The following is a 19,343-nucleotide window of genomic DNA, read 5'->3' as shown; positions in this document are numbered from 1 at the left end:
ACTAACTTTTCCGACACACTATTATTTAAATTTCTTAAAACTCACGATATGATGGGAGAGTACTATATAAAGTAGTTGGGCGTATTCAATAAGTGGTCGGTACATTAAAATAATACAGCTAATCCTCTGATTTGAAATAAAAGCAAACCTACCACTATCATTTTAATTCAAAGCAATCAACCACCCAAGCAGACGAGCTGGCGGTTCGAGCAAGCCCTCGGAGGTGGGTGGCGCGGGGTAGAAGTGTCTTGTTTAGTAGCCGTTTGCAATTAACCCAAAAATTCCAACATGAGCTACATTGCTTAACAACTATTGGAATAACATCAGGCCGGGGAACGATTAAATGACTCGAAAAAAATAAATATATTTAAAATAGTAGTCTTAAAATATTTAATTATCAAGCACAACTATATAACAAACTAAAAAAAATTCACAAATATTTTAGACTTTTGTCTGGAACGCATAATTAAGCTGTCGATAACCCTAAAAACAAATTTGCAAAAATGAGTAGAATAGTCGAAATCTGTACTGTCGATGCCTCTGAAGTCATGTAGTATTTGATTTTCTAATATGAGTAAAATAATCAAAGCCATTTTTCTAATAAAGACGTGGTCGTTGGTATATAAAAAATACTCCCTCCGTTCCACAAAGATTGTCCCACTTTGACCGGGCACGGATTTTAAGAAATGTAATATAAAGTGAGTTGAAAAAGTTAGTGGAATGTGGGTCCTACTTTTATATATTAGTTTTATAATAAAATGTGAGTAGGAATGAGTTAGGGGAATATGTGGTCCACTACCAAAAAATGATAAAAAGTGAAATGAGACAAACTTTGTGGGACGAATTGAAATAGAAAAATGGGACAATCTTTATGGGACGGAGGAAGTAATTGATACAGATATCCGCTAAGTACCTATCGTTTGAATTTAATAAGCTGTCCCACTTCACGTCACTTAGAACGTGGTATACTAAATTAATTGATTAACTTGACAAGAATTATAAAAAATATAATAAAAAATAAATTAGTGGAACGTAGAGTCCACTATACTGTCAAATTAGTAAAATACTCGTAAGATTTGGGGACGCATGGAAAAAGAAAATTGGTACTCCATGGGTTCTACAAAGATTGTCTCACTTTGACTGGATACAGATTTTAAGAAATATAATAAAAAGTAAGTTGAAAAAATTAGTGGAACGTGGGTCCTACTTTTATATATTAGTTTTATAATAAAATGTAAATAAAAATGAGATAGTGGAATATGAGTTTATATATTAGTTTTATAATAAAATGTGAGTAGGAATAAGTTAGTGAAATATGAGTTCCACTACAAAAAATGATAAAAAGTGAAATGAGATAAATTTTGTGATCAACTGATTATAGCTATCACATTGTGAATGCTGCTATCCTCTCATTTTCAATCAACAATCTTCCCACCTTGCGGAGACTTACACAGCTTGCAAATGTGTGTCTGGAAACCCTTCGTGATTTGCTGGTTGAAGAAACTAAGTTTCTGGTTAGTGTGAGCGGTGATGTTGAGAAAGTCAAAGCAGATCTGAGAAGCATCCATGCCTTGTTGATGAAAGCTGATAGAGATAGAAGCGATTCTCCAACTCTAAAGCTTTACATTTCCCAACTCAAAGATCTTGCTTTCAAAGCTGAGAATCTGCTTGAAACGTATGCCGTTGAAGTTCAATCCAAAAGGGAAGAAGGGCGGAGGAGCCTCAAAGATAAATTCAAAAGGTACATTTGCATCATGTGTGAGTGCTGCAGTGTCCACGAGGTTGGAAATGAGGCTCGCGACATAATATCTGCCCTGGCCGACCTCACTAAAAAGTTAGACTCGGAGTTGGATCATCAAGGCTCATCATCTCATTCCAAGCAGGAAGCTGAGCAGCAGCGTCTGTTGAGACAGACGTATGCTCATGAGGTTGAGCATGATTTTGTGGGCATGGAGAAAGACATCGAGCTTTTGGTCTCCAAGGTGAAGGATGAAACCAGAAGGAAACGAGTAGTGAAGATATATGGGATGGGTGGTCTCGGAAAAACTACACTTGCAAGAAAGGTTTACAACCACACAGACCTCCAATCTTATGCCCGAGCATGGGTTTGCATCACCCAACAGTTTCAACATAAGGCCGTTTTTCTCACAACTCGTAATGAGGATATTGCTAATCAACAATCCGAACCTCACAGGCTGGAATTTCTGACAGAGGACGAAGGTTGGACTTTACTTCAAAAAGTAGCAGATATTTCTCCAGGTCAGAAGTTTTAGCTATCTTCCTTCGTCCATGTTTTCATTGTATAATTTTGTTAAAATTTAGAGCTTTTCCATCTGAATATTGCATTTTTGAATATGTTTGGCTGGTATGTTTCATGCGTTATTTTGTTTGAAATTTAGAGGGTAATTAGAAGTAGGGGTGAACATTTTAATTTGTTTTATAAAAAAAATAGATGAGAGAGTAGTGACTCGATTTATTTTAAACACGAGAATTACCCGCAAGTGTACGGGGCTATCGTAGTATAGGCAAGTCAAGAGAATCGTATCCACGAAGACAAATTGTGTAACTCAAGTACCACGAACCAATTTTTGACTACTATCTAGAAGATCCGGAAAGGTTGATTTTGATTTTGAAAAACAATTAAACAAAAACAAGACAAAAGTATGCAACAAAAGACGAGTTTCAAGTAAGAGAACGAGGTAGAGTCTTGGATCCAACTACAACCAAACACGATATGAACAGCTCAACAACTTCGATTACCCATTTGAAGTCTCTAGGATTACTTGGAAAGCCGCTAGTCTAGACTAAGCCCTCTCTCGAGTGCACTTAACCCGATGATTAATTATTAATATTGAAGTCTCCTTCTAATACGTCACAATTAACTCCTTAAAACAAAAGGCTCAAGCCCTCACTCTAGAATTCCTTCTCTCGAATGCAAATTATCTAGGTGTTGTTCATTCTTTTATCAATTCTAATTAGATATCTCTCGATTACTCAAAACTAGGTCAACAAATCCAATTGGTAGCTAAGCAATTGAATTGGAAAAGCACAAGAACGGAACAAAGAAATCACAAGAGCAAAGGTAATCAAAATTCTTGAATTAATCAAAAGCATTCATTGTAGTCTTCACCAAAACTCTACAAATGATTTAGCTACTCATATCCAAAGCAAATTCACAAGAGAAATCCATAGAAAGAGATTTGAACATAGTAAACTAATAAAGATACTCCCAAGGGTGAATTGAATGGGCAAATCGTCGTTTTCCTGAGGATCACAAGATTGATACAGAGAAACTGTATTTATTGTGGATGGCGGAAGGCTTCATTTCCTACCAAGATAAAGAAGCTAATGAGACTCTAAGAGATGTGGCTCAAAGATATCTAATAGAACTTGGTATGAGGTGTATGGTTCAACTGCATGAAGCTGACACCTACACTCCACTTACGAAATTTGATTCGTGTGGGCTTCATGATTTAATGCATGATCTCTGTTCTTCTAAAGCAGAAAAGGAACAGTTTCTGATGCGCATTGATGCTTCCAAATATCTAACCGACATTCTTTTACCAACTCGAATAGCCATCAGTTATGACCCCAGTAGTAACCCAAGTATAGATGGGTTAAAGGAAGTTAGAGGTCTTAGATCTTTTATTGTTCTCCCAAAACACTATTATCCTAAACCAACCATGGGCTTCAAAGAGAGTATGGTTAACTTTAAGATGTCGCAATACTTGAGGATATTTGTGGTAGAAGGTTGTGAGTTTGAAGGGGGGAAATTACCAAGCAAGGTGGGTGAACTAATTCATTTGAGATACTTGAGTTTGAGGTATTCTAATGTGAGAGAGCTACCAAAGTCTATATGCAGCCTGCCATACTTGCAGACCTTAGATTTGCGAGTATCATCAATGTTGCTATTAGATTGCCAAATGTGATATGGAAGATGAAAAGACTAAAGCATCTATTTCTCAATACTGAAATAGAAGTGATTGGAGGGGAGAAACTAAAACTAGGTGGGCTACAAGAGTTGGAGACGTTAGATGAGATCAGCAGTGAGACAACTTGCATTGCAGATATCCCTACATTGATTAGTCTACAGAAGATGTGTGTTGAAGTTCGTGATGTGGATGTGGATAACATGTCAATTGTATTGAACAACAAAAACAGCCAATTACGTGAGAGTTACCTTTCAGTTGACTCATGTGATTTCAGTTCGGAGAAAGGTAGAGAGGTTTTGAATCACGGGTTGATGTCTCCTTCGTTGGTTAGTTTGGGAAGATATGGGAATGCATTATGAGTAGCAGTTTTCCATACTACAAACCAGAGATGTGTCAGAATTTAGTAAAGTTGAACCTTATAGAATGCAAGGTTAAGGTAGATGTGAAGGACTTTGGCAAGTATCCCATGTTGCAAGAGCTATGGTTAGATGAAGTCGAGATGGAAGAAACATTAACTTGCCACTCAGATTCATTTCCACGACTCAAGATTAACTTCACGATTTAAAATTAGCAATGCCAAAAATTTGCACGATTTAAAGGTATGGGAAGCAGAAGAAGGAGCAATGCCAAAACTTACTTTCTTGAGTATCTCTGGGTGCCCCAATTTGGAGAAGCTTCCAGATGGTTTGAGATCCATCTCCACTTTTCGAAACATGTCTATCTGGAATATGCCAAGAGAATTCATGGAGAGAGTAAATGAAGAAGATTATGGGCCATTTGTCAAGAAGGACATTGATATGGATAGTGTCTACAAAGAATAAGCAGTGGTCGATAAAAGAGGGTTGAAGCAAAGGTAATCAATTTGTGAGCATACATTCTATACATCATATACTATATAACTAAATGCTACTCCATATACCATCTTGACCTTGTGCTATTTCTTTTTCAGATGATAACAAAAGTTTGATTCCTAGTGAAGGCTCTCTACACTTGCTTATTCGCATTTATTGACTCAATTGATACTCCATAAAACTTTCTTGATTTTGTTTATGTACTCTCATTTTAATAATAAGGCTCTCCAGCGCACCTCCCGACTCACCACGACCCACCTACATCAGCTCCAACACATCCGCTCTATTTTGTGTCTTGTTATCGAGTCGGTTATTTATTTCCATCCGGGTTTTCTTTGTGGTTCTTTCCCGGATCAGATTACGAGAGTCGAACCACATAGGATTAGGTTTGTTTTTCCATTATAAAAGAGTCTTGTTGTTTCCATTATTTCAATTGAGCAATAACAGCTTATCTTTTTAAAACTCTAAACTCTCTCTTATTCCTCCATGTGGTTTGTTTTGTTGTTGGTTGGATGTGTTTTTTGTGACCCACAAATACTGCCATTATGATATATATACTTTTTGTGGATGGATGAAGTAATGTTTATTGACTTTTTGTTCTTTCAAGATAGATAAACAGGGATCAGAAATAACCAAGAACGTATAATTCCTTGATTGTAGTTCATATGTGCATTACTTGTGCAATTTCTTTTGTATTTTCTATATAACTTTGATGCATACATAATGAAAGTCCTAAGACTTTTGCTTTTATTGGCTCAATTATTAATAGTAACATTTTGTGGAATTTGTTTATGTACTCATAATATCCTGATGATATTCTATGAATTATTTTTCTTGCACATTTTATAACTTCCTTTTTTGTTTAATATATACTCACAAGTGAATGTTGATGGATGTTTTTTTTTACAACAGAATATAATTGATTATTGATACATATACTTATCGTTTTATGAATATAATAGTGTTGATTGATCTTTTTCTGATTTTATTGTTCTTGATTTTTTGTTGTAGTAATAATTGATTATTAGAGTATGAAGAATCGAACGGAAACTCACGGCTATTGCAAACGAAGCTTTTCGGCTTGAACGATCCACGAACAACGAACCCAGACCCGTAATATTTAATTTGGATTGCGGATGATGCTACAAATGAAGATGGAAATTCGTTTGCTAAGTTAATATGGATATCCACTTATCCAGACATACTTCAATCTCCAATTTGACAAAAATATCATAAAAATACTTCTAAATATGAAATATCATACGAATAAGGGCATTTGTTACATAAGCTTATTTGTAACGAACACAATTGTCATCTTCATAACGATCAAATGCCAAAATTATGGTCCAAATCCAAAATCAAGTAGCAAACAAATCTAAATAGCAGCAGCATTATTATGAAGAAAGAAACCAGATTAGTCAAAAGAAAAGGCAAGGCTTAATACAAATTTGAATGCAAAGATAGAGCTGCTTCTATTTTATTTTGATTGGGCTTATTAATTTGGGCCATATAAATTAAAGCCCAAATCACACTAACCTAGACTACCATTGTTTTGGGCCATACTTTGTCTTTTGCTAGGTAAAATTAGAGCCCAAATCCTACTAACCCAGCCCAGCTTGTGTTATTAATTTATGTAATTAATCTAAAGCAGTCTGCTTTTCCTCTCATAATCTAAGGCTAATGCATTTAATCTAAAGATAATCACAGTTGAGCCCATCTCTCCTTGAGTCCTCTGCACAGCTCCAAATCGAATTTCTTCACCCAATTTAAGGTAACATTCTCTATGGTGGCATTTTCCGATCATTCTATCTCTCTCTTCCCAATCTCTTTTGAATTTGAGCGGCAATTTCGTTTTGTTAGGATATAATTGCAGTTTATTAGTTGCACATCACATTCCTAGGTTCTGCAGCAGTTACCTTTTGAATTATTCAGGATAGGCCTTTTCAATCATTTCGCTATTGAATTTGAGCTGATAGTGCTGTTTTGTACTCATTTTCGATTATAAGAAACCTCAGATGAAATCGTTTAGAGAGAGGAAGTCATGTGCAGTGGAATATTTAAATCTATCTTGATGGGATTTTTCCTTCTGTTGAGTAGTATAACTTTTTAACTGAAAATGTGATTTTATAAACGCTGGGTATTAAAAATGTGCAAACCTAATTTTCTGAGTACTCCCTCCGTTCCATAATAGATCTCACACTTTCCCTTTTAGTTTGTCTCATAAAAAATGTCACATTTCCTTTTTGGAAAACGCTCTCTCATATTAATATACATATATTAGTTTCTCTTTCCACTTAACACACAAAACACTATCACCTAAAATCTTATGCCAATTTCCAAGTGTGTCATCTATTATGGGACGGATGAATTAATATTTTTGTAGTACACTATTTTAATAAAGCCAAAATTTTTAACTCGAGCAACATGGTTCAACAACCGCTAGAAACACACGGGGGATAATTATAGGAATCTGAAAAAAAGTTTGGTTACCTAGTTTAATACTCCATGTGTTTCAAAATAGTGCAAATGTTTCTATTTCGATACATGATTTAAGAAAAAATTATTTTAAGTGAATTAAGTAAAACAAGAATAAAGTAAAAAATAAAAAAAAAAGTAGAAAAATAAAGAGAAAATAAAGTAAGAGAGAGTAAAGTAACTAAAATGAAATGTGTTAACTTGTACTGAAAAAGATAATAACTTCACACTATAGAACGTACCAAAATAACAAAACGATTGTATTACTATAGAACATAGGGAGTATATCAGTTTTTAAGGAATTACTATCTTTTTCCATATTTTAATTTTCCAATAATTGATTATAAGTACAACTATCCAACAATTTTTAAAAAAAAATTACAAAAAATTTGTACTTTTTCTAGAACGCATATTTAAGCTGTCGCGGGAATAATGATATTACAACTTTTGCCCTACTGAAAAAATCCACTTGCTATTACGAGAACGAAAATTATAAGAAAAAATTATTATCACAAAACATCTTAATCGAACTCTGATTATGATATCAACTGGTCTTTGTTCTTAATTTGAGATGTGCATGAATTTTAAATCGTCTGTGTCCGTGTGAATTAGTTGAAGAGGTTCCGCTTTTCATTCTAATATCATAGAAATGGACCACCCACTTCGTTAAAAAGTTCTCATAAGGAGATATATCCATATTTATATAGATTAGATTTAGATGAGATTTCATCGAAACCTGTATGAATTTCAAAAATCAGTATAATAATCGAAACCATTTTTTCCAAGACGTAGTCGGTATATAAAACAATCTTTGATACAATTATCACATGTGAATACAGCTATCCTATCATTTTAAACGAATAAGCTTTCCCACTTCACGAGACTTGGAACGTGGATACAGTAATATTCCTCTCATTTTATAATCAATAAAGCCATCAACATGATTATACTTTATAGTATCATATTTGGAATACAGCTAACCTATCATTTGAAATTAATAAGCTTTCCCACTTGAGGAGACTTACAATCTCATTTCAAGTCAAAGTGTTTGGATCTCTGTTCTCTGCGTTGCATAGAAGAGGAAAAAGAAAAGAAAAAAGTAGAATGGCAGATGCTGTTGCAAATGTGTTTCTGGAAACCCTCCGTGATTTGCTGGTTGAAGAAACTAAGTTTCTGCTTAGTGTTGGCGGTGATGTTGACAAAGTTGGTCTCGGAAAAACTACTCTCGCCAGAAAGGTTTACAACCACAAAGACCTCCAATCTTATGCCCGAGCATGGGTTTGCATCACCCAACAGTTTCAACCGAACGCAATTCTCGGCAAGATTTTGAAACAATTTGATAGCAGCGTACAAATTGGTGGCATGGGAGATCGTGAATTGGTGACAAAAATTCATAGTTTATTGGAGGTGAAAAGGAAATGTCTGGTGGTGATAGATGATATATGGGAAGATGATCATTGGGAGATCATAAAGAAAGCTCTTCCGGTGAATTGTAATGTCATTCTCACCACTCGTTATGAGAATATTGCTAATCAACAATCCGAACCTCACAAGCTGGAATTTCTGACCAAAAGGTTGGACTTTACTTCAAAAAGTAGCAAATTCATCTCCAGGTCAGAAGTTTAACTCTCTTCACCATGTTTTCATTGTATAATTTTGTTAAAATTTAGGGCTTTTCCATCTGAATATTGCATTTTTGAAATAAAATGAGGAAAATATAAACAAAAATCTAATGCACTATTTTTACATTTTTTTGACAGATCTTAATTTGTAAGGCTGGGTAGGACTAGAAATTTCTCTAGAGCACTATTAAATTTTATTCTTATTGTTATTTTGTGTCCTACTAAGATTGACTTAAATATATGCCTCATCTTATTTTGTATATTGTGGCAGATGACCCGGATTTAAAATCATTTGAAGATATTGGAAGAAAAATTGTATCAAAGTGTGAAGGGTTACCACTATCAATTTGTGTTATTGGAGGGATTTTGCGCAATAAATTACACTCAGAATGGATAGAGGTAAATCTGAACATGGAATCACATTTGAAGCATGGAAAAGGTGTTGGAAAATATGAAAGAGTAAATCAGGTGTTGGAGTTGAGCTACGATGCCCTACCTTATTACTTGAAACCATGCTTCCTCTATTTAGCATGTTTTCCTGAGGATCACAAGATTGATACAGAGAAACTGTATTTATTGTGGATGGCGGAAGGCTTCATTTCCTACCAAGATAAAGAAGCTAATGAGACTCTAAGAGATGTGGCTCAAAGATATCTAATAGAACTTGGTATGAGGTGTATGGTTCAACTGCATGAAGCTGACACCTACACTCCACTTACGAAATTTGATTCGTGTGGGCTTCATGATTTAATGCATGATCTCTGTTCTTCTAAAGCAGAAAAGGAACAGTTTCTGATGCGCATTGATGCTTCCAAATATCTAACCGACATTCTTTTACCAACTCGAATAGCCATCAGTTATGACCCCCAGTAGTAAACCAAGTATAGATGGGTTAAAGGAAGTTAGAGGTCTTAGATCTTTTATTGTTCTCCAAAAACACTATTATCCTGAACCAACCATGGGCTTCAAAGAGAGTATGGTTAACTTTAAGATGTCGCAATACTTGAGGATATTTGTGGTAGAAGGTTGTGAGTTTGAAGGGGGGAAATTACCAAGCAAGGTGGGTGAACTAATTCATTTGAGATACTTGAGTTTGAGGAATTCTAATGTGAGAGAGCTACCAAAGTCTATATGCAGCCTGCCATACTTGCAGACCTTAGATTTGCGAGTATTATACAATGTTGCTATTAGATTGCCAAATGTGATATGGAAGATGAAAAGACTAAAGCATCTATTTCTCAATACTGGAATAGAAGTGATTGGAGGGGAGAAACTAAAACTAGGTGGGCTACAAGAGTTGGAGACGTTAGATGAGATCAGCAGTGAGACAACTTGCATTGCAGATATCCCTACATTGATTAGTCTACAGAAGATGTGTGTTGAAGTTGATGTGATGTGGATAGCCTGTTAATTGTATTGAACAACAAAAACAGCCAATTACGTGAGAGTTACCTTTCAGTTTACTCATGTGATTTCAGTTCGGAGAAAGGTAGAGAGGTTTTGAATCACGGGTTGATGTCTCCTTCGTTGGTTAGTTTGAAGATATGGGAATGCATTATGAGTAGCAGTTTTCCATACTACAAACCAGAGATGTGTCAGAATTTAGTAAAGTTGTGGCTTACAGAATGCAAGGTTAAGGTAGATGTGAAGGACTTTGGCAAGTATCCCATGTTGCAAGAGCTATGGTTAGATGAAGTCGAGATGGAAGAAACATTAACTTGCCACTCAAATTCATTTCCACGACTCCAGACACTTTATTTAAGGAATTTGCACGATTTAAAGGTATGGGAAGGTAGAAGAAGGAGCAATGCCAAAACTTACTTCCTTGAATATGTGTGGGTGCCCCGATTTAAAGAAGGTTCCAGATGGTTTGAGATTCTCCTCCTCTCTTCGAGACATGCTTATCTGGAATATGCCAAGAGAATTCATGGAGAGAGTAAATGAAGAAGATTATGGGCCATTTGTCAAGAAGGACATTGATATGGATCGTGTCTACAAAGAATAAGCAGTGGTCGATAAAAGAGGGTTGAAGCAAAGGTAATCAATTTGTGAGCATACATTCTATACATCATATACTATATAACTAAATGCTACTCCATATACCATCTTGACCTTGTGCTATTTCTTTTTCAGATGATAACAAAAGTTTGATTCCTAGTGAAGGCTCTCTACACTTGCTTATTCGCATTTATTGCCTCAATTGATACTCCATAAAACTTTCTTGATTTTGTTTATGTACTTCATACATTAATAATAAGGCTCTCCAGCGCACCTCCCGACTCACCACGACCCACCTACATCAGCTCCAACACATCCGCTCTATTTTGTGTCTTGTTATCGATTCGGTTATTTATTTCCATCCGGGTTTTCTTTGTGGTTCTTTCCCGGATCAGATTACGAGAGTCGAACCACATAGGATTAGGTTTGTTTTTCCATTATAAAAGACTCTTGTTGTTTCCGTTATTTCAATTGAGCAATAACAGCTTATCTTTTTAAAACTCTAACCTCTCTCTTATTCCTCCATGTGGTTTGTTTGGTTATTGGTTGGATGTGTTTTTTGTGACAACAAATACTGCCATTGTTATATATACTTTTTGTGGATGGATGAAGTAATGTTTATTGACTTTTTGTTCTTTCAAGATAGATGTTAAACAGGGATCAGAAATAACCAAGGGCGTATGATTCCTTGATTGTAGTTCATATGTGCATTATTTGTGCAATATCTTTTGTTTTTTCTATATAGCTTTGATGCATACATAATGAAAGTCATAAGACTTTTGCTTTTATTGGCTCAATTAACATTTGTGGAATTTGTTTATGTACTCATAATATCCAGATGATATTCTCTGAATTATTTTTTCTTGCACATTATTCTCTGAATTATTTTTCTTGTACTCATCAAGTGAATGCCAATTGATGGATGTTTTTTTTTTACAACTGAATATAATTGGCTATTGATACATATACTTTTGGTTATGGATATAATAGTGTTGATTGATCTTTTTCTGATTTTATTGTTCTTGATTTTTTGTTGTAGTAATAATTGATTATTAGAGTATGAAGAATCGAACGGAAACTCGTGGCTATTGCAAACGAAGCTTTTTGGCTTGAACAATCTACGAACAACGAACCCAGACCCATAATATTTAATTGGATTGCGGATGATGCTACAAATGGAGATGGATATCCACTTATCCGTACATACTTCAAATCTCCAATTTGACAAAAATATCCTAAAAATACTTCTAAATATGAAATATCATATGAATAAGGACATTTGTTACGTAAGCTTATTTGTAATGAACACGATTGCATTTTCATAGCGATCAAATGCCAAAATTATGGTCCAAATCCAAAATCAAGTAGCAAACAAATCTAAATAGGCAGCATTATTATGAAGAAAGAAACAAAAAACAGATTAGTCAAAGGAATAGGCAATGCTTAATACAAATTTGAAATTTGAATGCAAAGATAGAGCTGCTTCTATTTTATTTTGATTGAGCTTATTATTTTGGGCCATATAAATTAAAGCCCAAATCCTACTAACCCAGCCATACCTTGTGTTATTAATTTATGTAATTAATCTAAAGCTTGTGTCTGCTTTTCCTCTCATAATCTAAGGCTAATGCATTTCATCTCCATCATAATTATAAGATATAAAAATAATCACAGTTGAATAAATTATTTTTTCAAACGAAATCATAGATTTTTCTATCCAACTTTCACTTTAATTATAAAAAAATCACATAATTAAAATAAAATATTAACGGAGGGAGTACATTATTATAAGTTCAAATTTTAGTAGACGAAAATTGGAAAGCAACCCACGGCTATACTTGGAAATTGTAATTTTCATCTGTATAAACTAGATAGAGTAATGGTGTTGGCTTTCTTTACTTAGGGGTCTGAATTGCAAATACTCATCATGGCACTAAGACTCTCATCCGTTGTCTCCTCCACAGTGGTCCGTAGGCGACTCCCTCTGGTGGGTGCCTTTTGTGTTCTTAGTTTCGGCCTCTCCAATCTCTGTGCCGTTTCTCTATCTTCGAGAACAGGGTGTGCTCAGTCTCTCCCGTTTGCCCCTCTATTCCGGTACTTGGATGATTGGATATTTGCATTAGTTGTTCAATGGATTTTTCTTTCCAATCTAATGATTGACGTCCGTGTTACTTAATAATAACAGGACGAAATTCGGTAGTCAGTCTGAGAGTAAGAAATATCATAGTGTAAGGATGGAAGCAAGTAAGACGACTGTACCCAGCATTGTTGTCTATGTTACAGTTCCAAACAAGGAAGCAGGTTTGTTTTTTGTTTCGTAGTCTATTATGCTTAGTTTGAACTTTGTAGAACTTCAGGGTACTATGTGGTTTACATATGTTGAGTTTATAGCTCTCTCACAGTTTTTCTAGTGTTTTTCATTGCTTCTGTTGGTCAAGTTTAGAGTGAAGCATATCAAGGAAGCTAATGATTAATTTTAAGTGATAGAAGAAACTAAATGTTCATCATGGAGAGTTCTACTTATCATAAATCTATAAATATATAGTATCTTCAAGTGGAGTTTTGTTAAATACACCCTATGTTACTGATAAAGGATAAGGATTTGTTTCCCTTAGGATAATATGAGGTTGTAAAGTGAGACAGTGGTAGTATAGGAGCAAAGTGCTTAAAACTATCTTTTTTCTTAAACTTGGAGGAAATGTTTGTATTTAGTCAATGTATCTACAAATAGAAGTTATTGACATCTAAAAAGCTTACTATTTCATATCTTTGTGATGTGTTTACCTGTTATTGAGCCATCATAACTTTTAAAGGGAAACTTATAGGGTATTCATCTGTTTGCAGGGAAAAAATTGGCTGAAAGCATAGTCAAAGAGCGGCTCGCAGCGTGTGTTAACCGAATACCAGGTCAGATTTCTGCAATTTAGGAAATATGTAATACGGGGATACAGATGAAAGTGCACTCTCATTGTATTGAAGAATAGGTAGTCTCTCAGGGATTCTAATCTTGAGTTTAGATCTTAGCTTGCAGTAGATCATTAGTAGCTAAGCTGTTATTAGCATTTGATATTATGACTCTCAAATCCTACTTGTTGATTTGATAAACTATGACAGTTTTTACGTGTCAAACTAGTCTTGGAGTTGTTGCATTTTGGGGTCAATAATTATCATTGTTTGATCTTCCAATAAATACGAAAAAATGTGCTCTCTCTTTTCTTATCTTTCACATGGTGTTCTAAAATCTGCTACCTATGCAATTTATTGTGTTTTCAAAGTTGTGTTTCTGAACCCCTTATTAATTGAACAGTCAATCATTAGGGATCTTCATAATTAGAGATGGTTCTTCGATATTTACCTATGGATGTTCATGTTCCCATTTGACATGCAATGCCTGCTCTTACGTGATACTTGGAGTCGGCAATTTCTGGCCCAACCCAAATATTTTACCTTCTTTTTTCGGGGAAAATAGTTTACATGGATAGGGCACCAAAATTGTGAGTCCCAAAAAGAACTTGGCATATCTGGCAGGCGCAGCCCTCTTTTACTTGCAGTCGTTCCCGTGCACATTTAGTAAATGCATGGGCTGGTCTGGCCTTTGAAACACATAGCTGGATCTTTGGCTTGAACGTTTTCTGCCTCTACCAAAAAATAACCTTTTTTCCTCGATGCAGGTGTTGAATCAGTTTATGAGTGGAAAGGAGAGGTAAATGTGGTCATATTTCTATGTGTGTGTGTGTCTCAAGGATGGGTGGTTTGAATGTAATATAAAGCCACTGCTACTGACTCTATGCAAAAGTTTGTTGTTGTTTTAGAGAATTTACGTCTTGGTTCTATTTGACATGCAAACAGATACAAACTGACTCTGAAGAGCTGCTTATAATCAAGACGAGGGAATCTCTTCTAGAGGCTTTAACTGAGCATGTCAAGGCAAATCATGAATATGAGTGAGTAGTTTACCTTGTCTTTTACATGGATCTCGAAGATTTGTCTCTTAAAAGTGCAGTACATGTTAGCTATTTGTCCACTTCTTCATTCTATTATCTAAGTCATTCTCATTGATAGAAATGACACTAATTAAGACTAGAGCATAATTTTCATAAGCCACATCCCTATTTATAATCAGTATTCTTAATTTTTGTTTCTTTTGTTCTCCCAGTGTGCCTGAGGTGATTTCGTTGCCCATAACCGGTGGCAATCTCCAGTATTTGGAGTGGATTAAGAACAGTACTCGGGACTAAGATGAACAGGCAGTCGCTCATACCGGTTTGGACTGCATTAAATAAGTCTTACTTTGCATACTTATCCTCGGATTACGCCTGTGCTTGCTCTGAAACATGGATAAACTCGCATATGTAATGAACTATATTGTCGAGTAGTGTACTACTATATACGTTGATCTTCGTTTATGGTCTGTGTTTGTGCTTGCTTGCTTCCCCGCCCGACCTAAACTTGCCCAGTTTGGGCCAGTCGAGTTATCCATCACGAGTCGAATCATGCAAATCAAACATTTGAATAAATTGGATTATTTTAGAAATCATACTTATATAATGTGTAAGGGTGTGATTATTATTGGTCTAAACTCTAAAATACATATATATGGAAATATAAGGTTCGAGTTGTAAGTTTGAGTGAAATTGAGATACCTACCCACTATAGTCTATAGAGGTTGTTGAGTTTGTGTGTAGTGATGTGATAATCATAGTAATCAATTAAATAGTTTTGTCGATATCTTAACTGTTTCTTGCTTTTGGTTACCAATCTTTTTTGGTGCATAATTTATTGATCATTTCGTTAATTCTTTATTGGTTTAGTGAAATTATAGTACTCCACTTAACTACTTCACCAACTAAATCAGTTTATTATGTGTAGATAATACGAAAAGAATACTCTGGAATCACAAGAATAATCCAGTCTCATTTGATAGTTACTACATCTAAATAATACATCTAATTTAGTTAATTATTGAATTCTAATTATGGATGCTTAACATTAATGAGAATTGTGGATGCATCATAACTAAAATAATATCACTACTCAATCCTGGATTATATCTTAATATTATTTTATCTACGAAATCGAACACCACCCATATACTATATAATATATGATGGGGGGCACTGGCCGATCTAGGGGGGCAGGAGGGGGCGGACTAATTTCCTCTTATCCGGACGTAAAATTACCATATCCGCCCCCTCCGTTTGCATCGACGTCACCCTGAAAATCGAAAAAACTTGTCATTTTCGCCTTAAACCAACCTACTAATATATATTTCGCTCCTTCCGTCTATGAATCCTGGATTCGCCACTGATCGGGACTAATGAATATCCTCAGCAATACAATAGTAGTGTTCATCCAGGTTGTCATTCATCAAATATATTAACAAAGGTATGTTATGAATAATTATTTATAGTCTTCTCTTATCACTATAGCAAATAAGTATTAACTGCATAAAGACATAATTATTTAGTGTTTATGATTCCCAGCCAACAATAATCTTTCAATGACAATGCGTTGCCCTACTTTTTTTTTTTATTATTTAAAACTTCTCCTATTTTATAATCAAACTGATATTGCCAGCAAGGCAGCAATGCGTAACTTTCATTGTTAGTTTATATATGGTGGAATCAATTTTTAATTGACGATGTTTTTTCTAATGAGAATTAAAAATTTATTGGTTGAGAACTCATACTGTAAATTTAAAATGCATAAATAAAATAGAATACATATATGACCATTGCTTTTCGAATAATCAACTTTTATCATGAAAAGAAACATCATTACAATAAACAAAAAATTATTGCATATATAAAAAAACATTATTCTAAAAAGTGTATAAATGCTCTATTTTATAAAACAATATTATTGTATATGTAAAGAGCATGTTTCTACACACTTCTACACATGAATCTTTTCTTTAAGTTACTTGTTTATTCTACTCAATCATTAATTAAAAGTTTGACTGTTAATCCTTTGGAGTACTAGTTAAGTGTATTAGTCAATATTGTTGAGATTGCTATGTGTGAAAAAAATTCTGACAAACGACATAATTTAATTTCAAATACCCTGGTCACAAAATGTAATTAATTACATTTTGACTTATAAAATGTATAAACTAGATAAACACATGAACTTTGCTGTGACTTACAATTTCAACCTTTCTTTCTCACATTTCATGCACAAACTTTGTAAATGGTGCAAATCAGCATAACTAAGTTTTAATATATAAACAATCCAATTTAAATGATATATGAGGTAAGGAGGACTAGCTAGTGTCACATTATATGTGTAAATAAAAATAATAGTTGGGCTACTTGTGATTTTATGATTAAACAATATTGATATAGGAAAACTAAATTTAAGAAGTTACTATATAGAGGAGACGAGTATGCCACAGTATTTATCTTACAAATTGAATAAACTTCTTAAATCATTTTTTTTCTATTGATCAAATAATTCGTATAATTGTAAAAGTTTTATTATGAAAAAAAAACGATTTTTTACAGGGGTAGTTATAAGATAGTACTTATTAAATTATTTAAGAAGTTACATGTATTCTTATGCAATTAATCAAATTTCCTTCAAAAATTACTTTTATAACTAGCATTAAAATAAAATATATATACTCCATTGTAAACAAGAACGACATATATATTTCCAATCAATTAAAACACATAGTTTTTGTGCATTTCATAAAGAACAAAGCATTGAATTCATATAAAAAAAATTGATGATCTTATTTCATGCTCAATTTTATTATTATCTTCAATAAATTACATAAAACATTTTTAAAAATAAAATAAATAAAAAATATTTAACTAAATTACAAATTAATGAATTCTATTTTAATTTGAAATTAAATTACCTAACCATCATTATATCTGACACTAATCAGACGTTTGAGCTAAAACGGAGTAAATAAAATTCAGTTGCAGAAACGGCGTTTTCCTCTTTAAAACGGTCAACGGTATCGGCCGTTAACCGCAAGAAGCCGAAATGACACAAATGCCCCCTGACCAATTTTCAATTTTCGATTTTCATTATCTGTAGATAAACTACAGAGGTTAGAGAGAGAAGGCGTCGGTGGGGAATCGGTTTACTGAAATAGAAAAAAAAAAAAAAAAAAAAAACTGTGAAGAATTGTTGACATACAATATATATATACATACATACACACACAGTTCGTATAATTTCATATGTGAGATAAAAGAGGGGCGAAAGAATCGCTTCGTATATAAGTCATCCAAAGCTGAAGACCCCTCATTCGATATATGTATGTATAATCGGATATTTACGTTTTATCTAGATTAGCGAGAGAATCTCGGAGTAGCAATCCAATATTGTGTGCGTGTGTGAGGAGAGAGGCGACGGCATGGCTGATTTAAGCGTTGATTCCGTTTGCCTCGATGTGGAGACAATCTATCTCGGCGGGAAGGTTGTGATTTTTTTTTTTTTTTTCAATTTTGTGATGTTTATTGTTCAATTGAGGCGTATGCGTCGCTGTTTCTGAAATGAAACTCGCTCGTTTTGGTATTTGGAATTTGAATGCTGTGTTTATGAGCTACTTTCCGTTTTTTGGCTTGATTTTACCCAGACGATTTAGGGGGTAATGTTGAGAATTAAGAGCTGCTGGTGATTTGATTTTGGTTCGTTTTTAGTTTATTTGTGGTTTCGGATTGCCGGCGTGATATGTGAGAGCTTCATTTTGGGATAACTTTTCTTTTGGATCACTCTAGCTTTATTTTTGTTATTGTTGTGTTGCTTTGGTGTGAAATTTTGTTTTTTTTATTGTTTGGTAAGTTCACATTTCGTAATCTAGCAATCGTCGAAATAGCTTTGGTTTTTGTTTCCTGAATCAATTGAAGGAAGAATACCATGTTTTCTGCTTTATCCAGCTTGTTTTGTTGTTCGGCTTGCTAAAATAGTAAGTAGCTTTTGGCACATGTTAGTTTAGGCAAGTTCGTTTGAAGAGTTGAGAGATGATGACGTAGATATTACTTGTCGATTCCGAGAAATTACTATGGGATACGAATTGTGCGATACGATGTTTTTTGAAGCATCTGCGTTATCTTAGTTAGGAGTAGATTCTATTGGTTCTGATGCTCGAGCTTGTTGGCTTCTGATAGATTAAAGCCTTTTGTTATCTGTAGTGGCTTGTGACACCTGTAGATTTTGTTATTGTAGTTGTATGTAATATAGCTTGGCTGTTGCTCCGTCTATTCCATTTCTTGTGCAAATGATTAGAAGTGGCAATCATTACAATATTAGCATATCTGTCAGCATAACAATAGTTCGATTCTAGAGGGTGCCGGTGCTCTTTGTAAACGTGGTTTTTTGTTGTGTCAAATGATTGGGAACTGCTGAAGTTTTATTCTGCTTTAACTTTTTATAAGAATTATTTCACACTAAAAGTTGGGTGGATGCACATGGTTTACTTTATTCTTAAGAATGAAAAAGGTGCCAGAATA

At 34.3% G+C, this 19,343-nt stretch overlaps 3 protein-coding genes and 1 long non-coding RNA gene across 6 annotated transcripts in view; all 4 read left to right on the top strand.

Moving 5' to 3' along the window:
• The first annotated feature begins 3,264 nt into the window (after positions 1-3,264).
• Positions 3,265-11,384, top strand: LOC125194053 (putative disease resistance protein At1g59780). Of its 2 annotated transcripts, XR_007171676.1 has the most exons (3): positions 3,265-3,784; positions 9,892-10,917; positions 11,014-11,384. XR_007171676.1 is itself a non-coding variant. In XM_048092055.1 (2 exons), exons 1-2 carry the CDS (start codon positions 3,309-3,311, stop codon positions 10,289-10,291), a joined length of 876 nt encoding a protein of 291 aa, XP_047948012.1. In that variant the 5' UTR covers positions 3,265-3,308; the 3' UTR covers positions 10,292-11,384. The 2 variants fall into 2 exon arrangements, 1 of the variants encoding a protein (XP_047948012.1); XM_048092055.1 differs by having other exon boundaries at positions 9,892-11,384.
• LOC125194058 lies at positions 4,520-5,264 on the top strand. Its single transcript, XR_007171677.1, has 2 exons — positions 4,520-4,785; positions 4,882-5,264. It is a non-coding gene; the product is annotated as an uncharacterized LOC125194058 (long non-coding RNA).
• Positions 6,508-15,284, top strand: LOC125194057 (protein CutA, chloroplastic-like). The gene is made up of 7 exons (XM_048092061.1): positions 6,508-6,554; positions 12,782-12,972; positions 13,064-13,179; positions 13,723-13,785; positions 14,550-14,581; positions 14,728-14,822; positions 15,035-15,284. The coding sequence occupies exons 2-7, from the start codon at positions 12,806-12,808 to the stop codon at positions 15,114-15,116; spliced, it is 555 nt and encodes a 184-aa protein (XP_047948018.1). The 5' UTR covers positions 6,508-6,554; positions 12,782-12,805; the 3' UTR covers positions 15,117-15,284.
• LOC125194056 (protein CutA, chloroplastic-like) overlaps positions 6,714-19,343 on the top strand; it is a 16,901-nt gene continuing 4,271 nt past the window's right edge. Inside the window, exon 1 of one of the 2 annotated variants that reach the window (XM_048092058.1) lies at positions 6,714-6,818. The gene's annotated coding sequence lies outside the window, so the exon portion shown is untranslated. The remainder of the gene's footprint in view (positions 6,819-19,343) is intronic. The other variant, XM_048092057.1, reaches the window with a different exon arrangement.

The sequence above is a fragment of the Salvia hispanica genome, chromosome 6, assembly GCF_023119035.1.
Source record: "Salvia hispanica cultivar TCC Black 2014 chromosome 6, UniMelb_Shisp_WGS_1.0, whole genome shotgun sequence".
Taxonomy (NCBI): domain Eukaryota; kingdom Viridiplantae; phylum Streptophyta; class Magnoliopsida; order Lamiales; family Lamiaceae; genus Salvia; species Salvia hispanica.
Note: the sequence above shows the minus strand (reverse complement) of the source record. Positions and strands in the feature narration are given on the sequence as shown.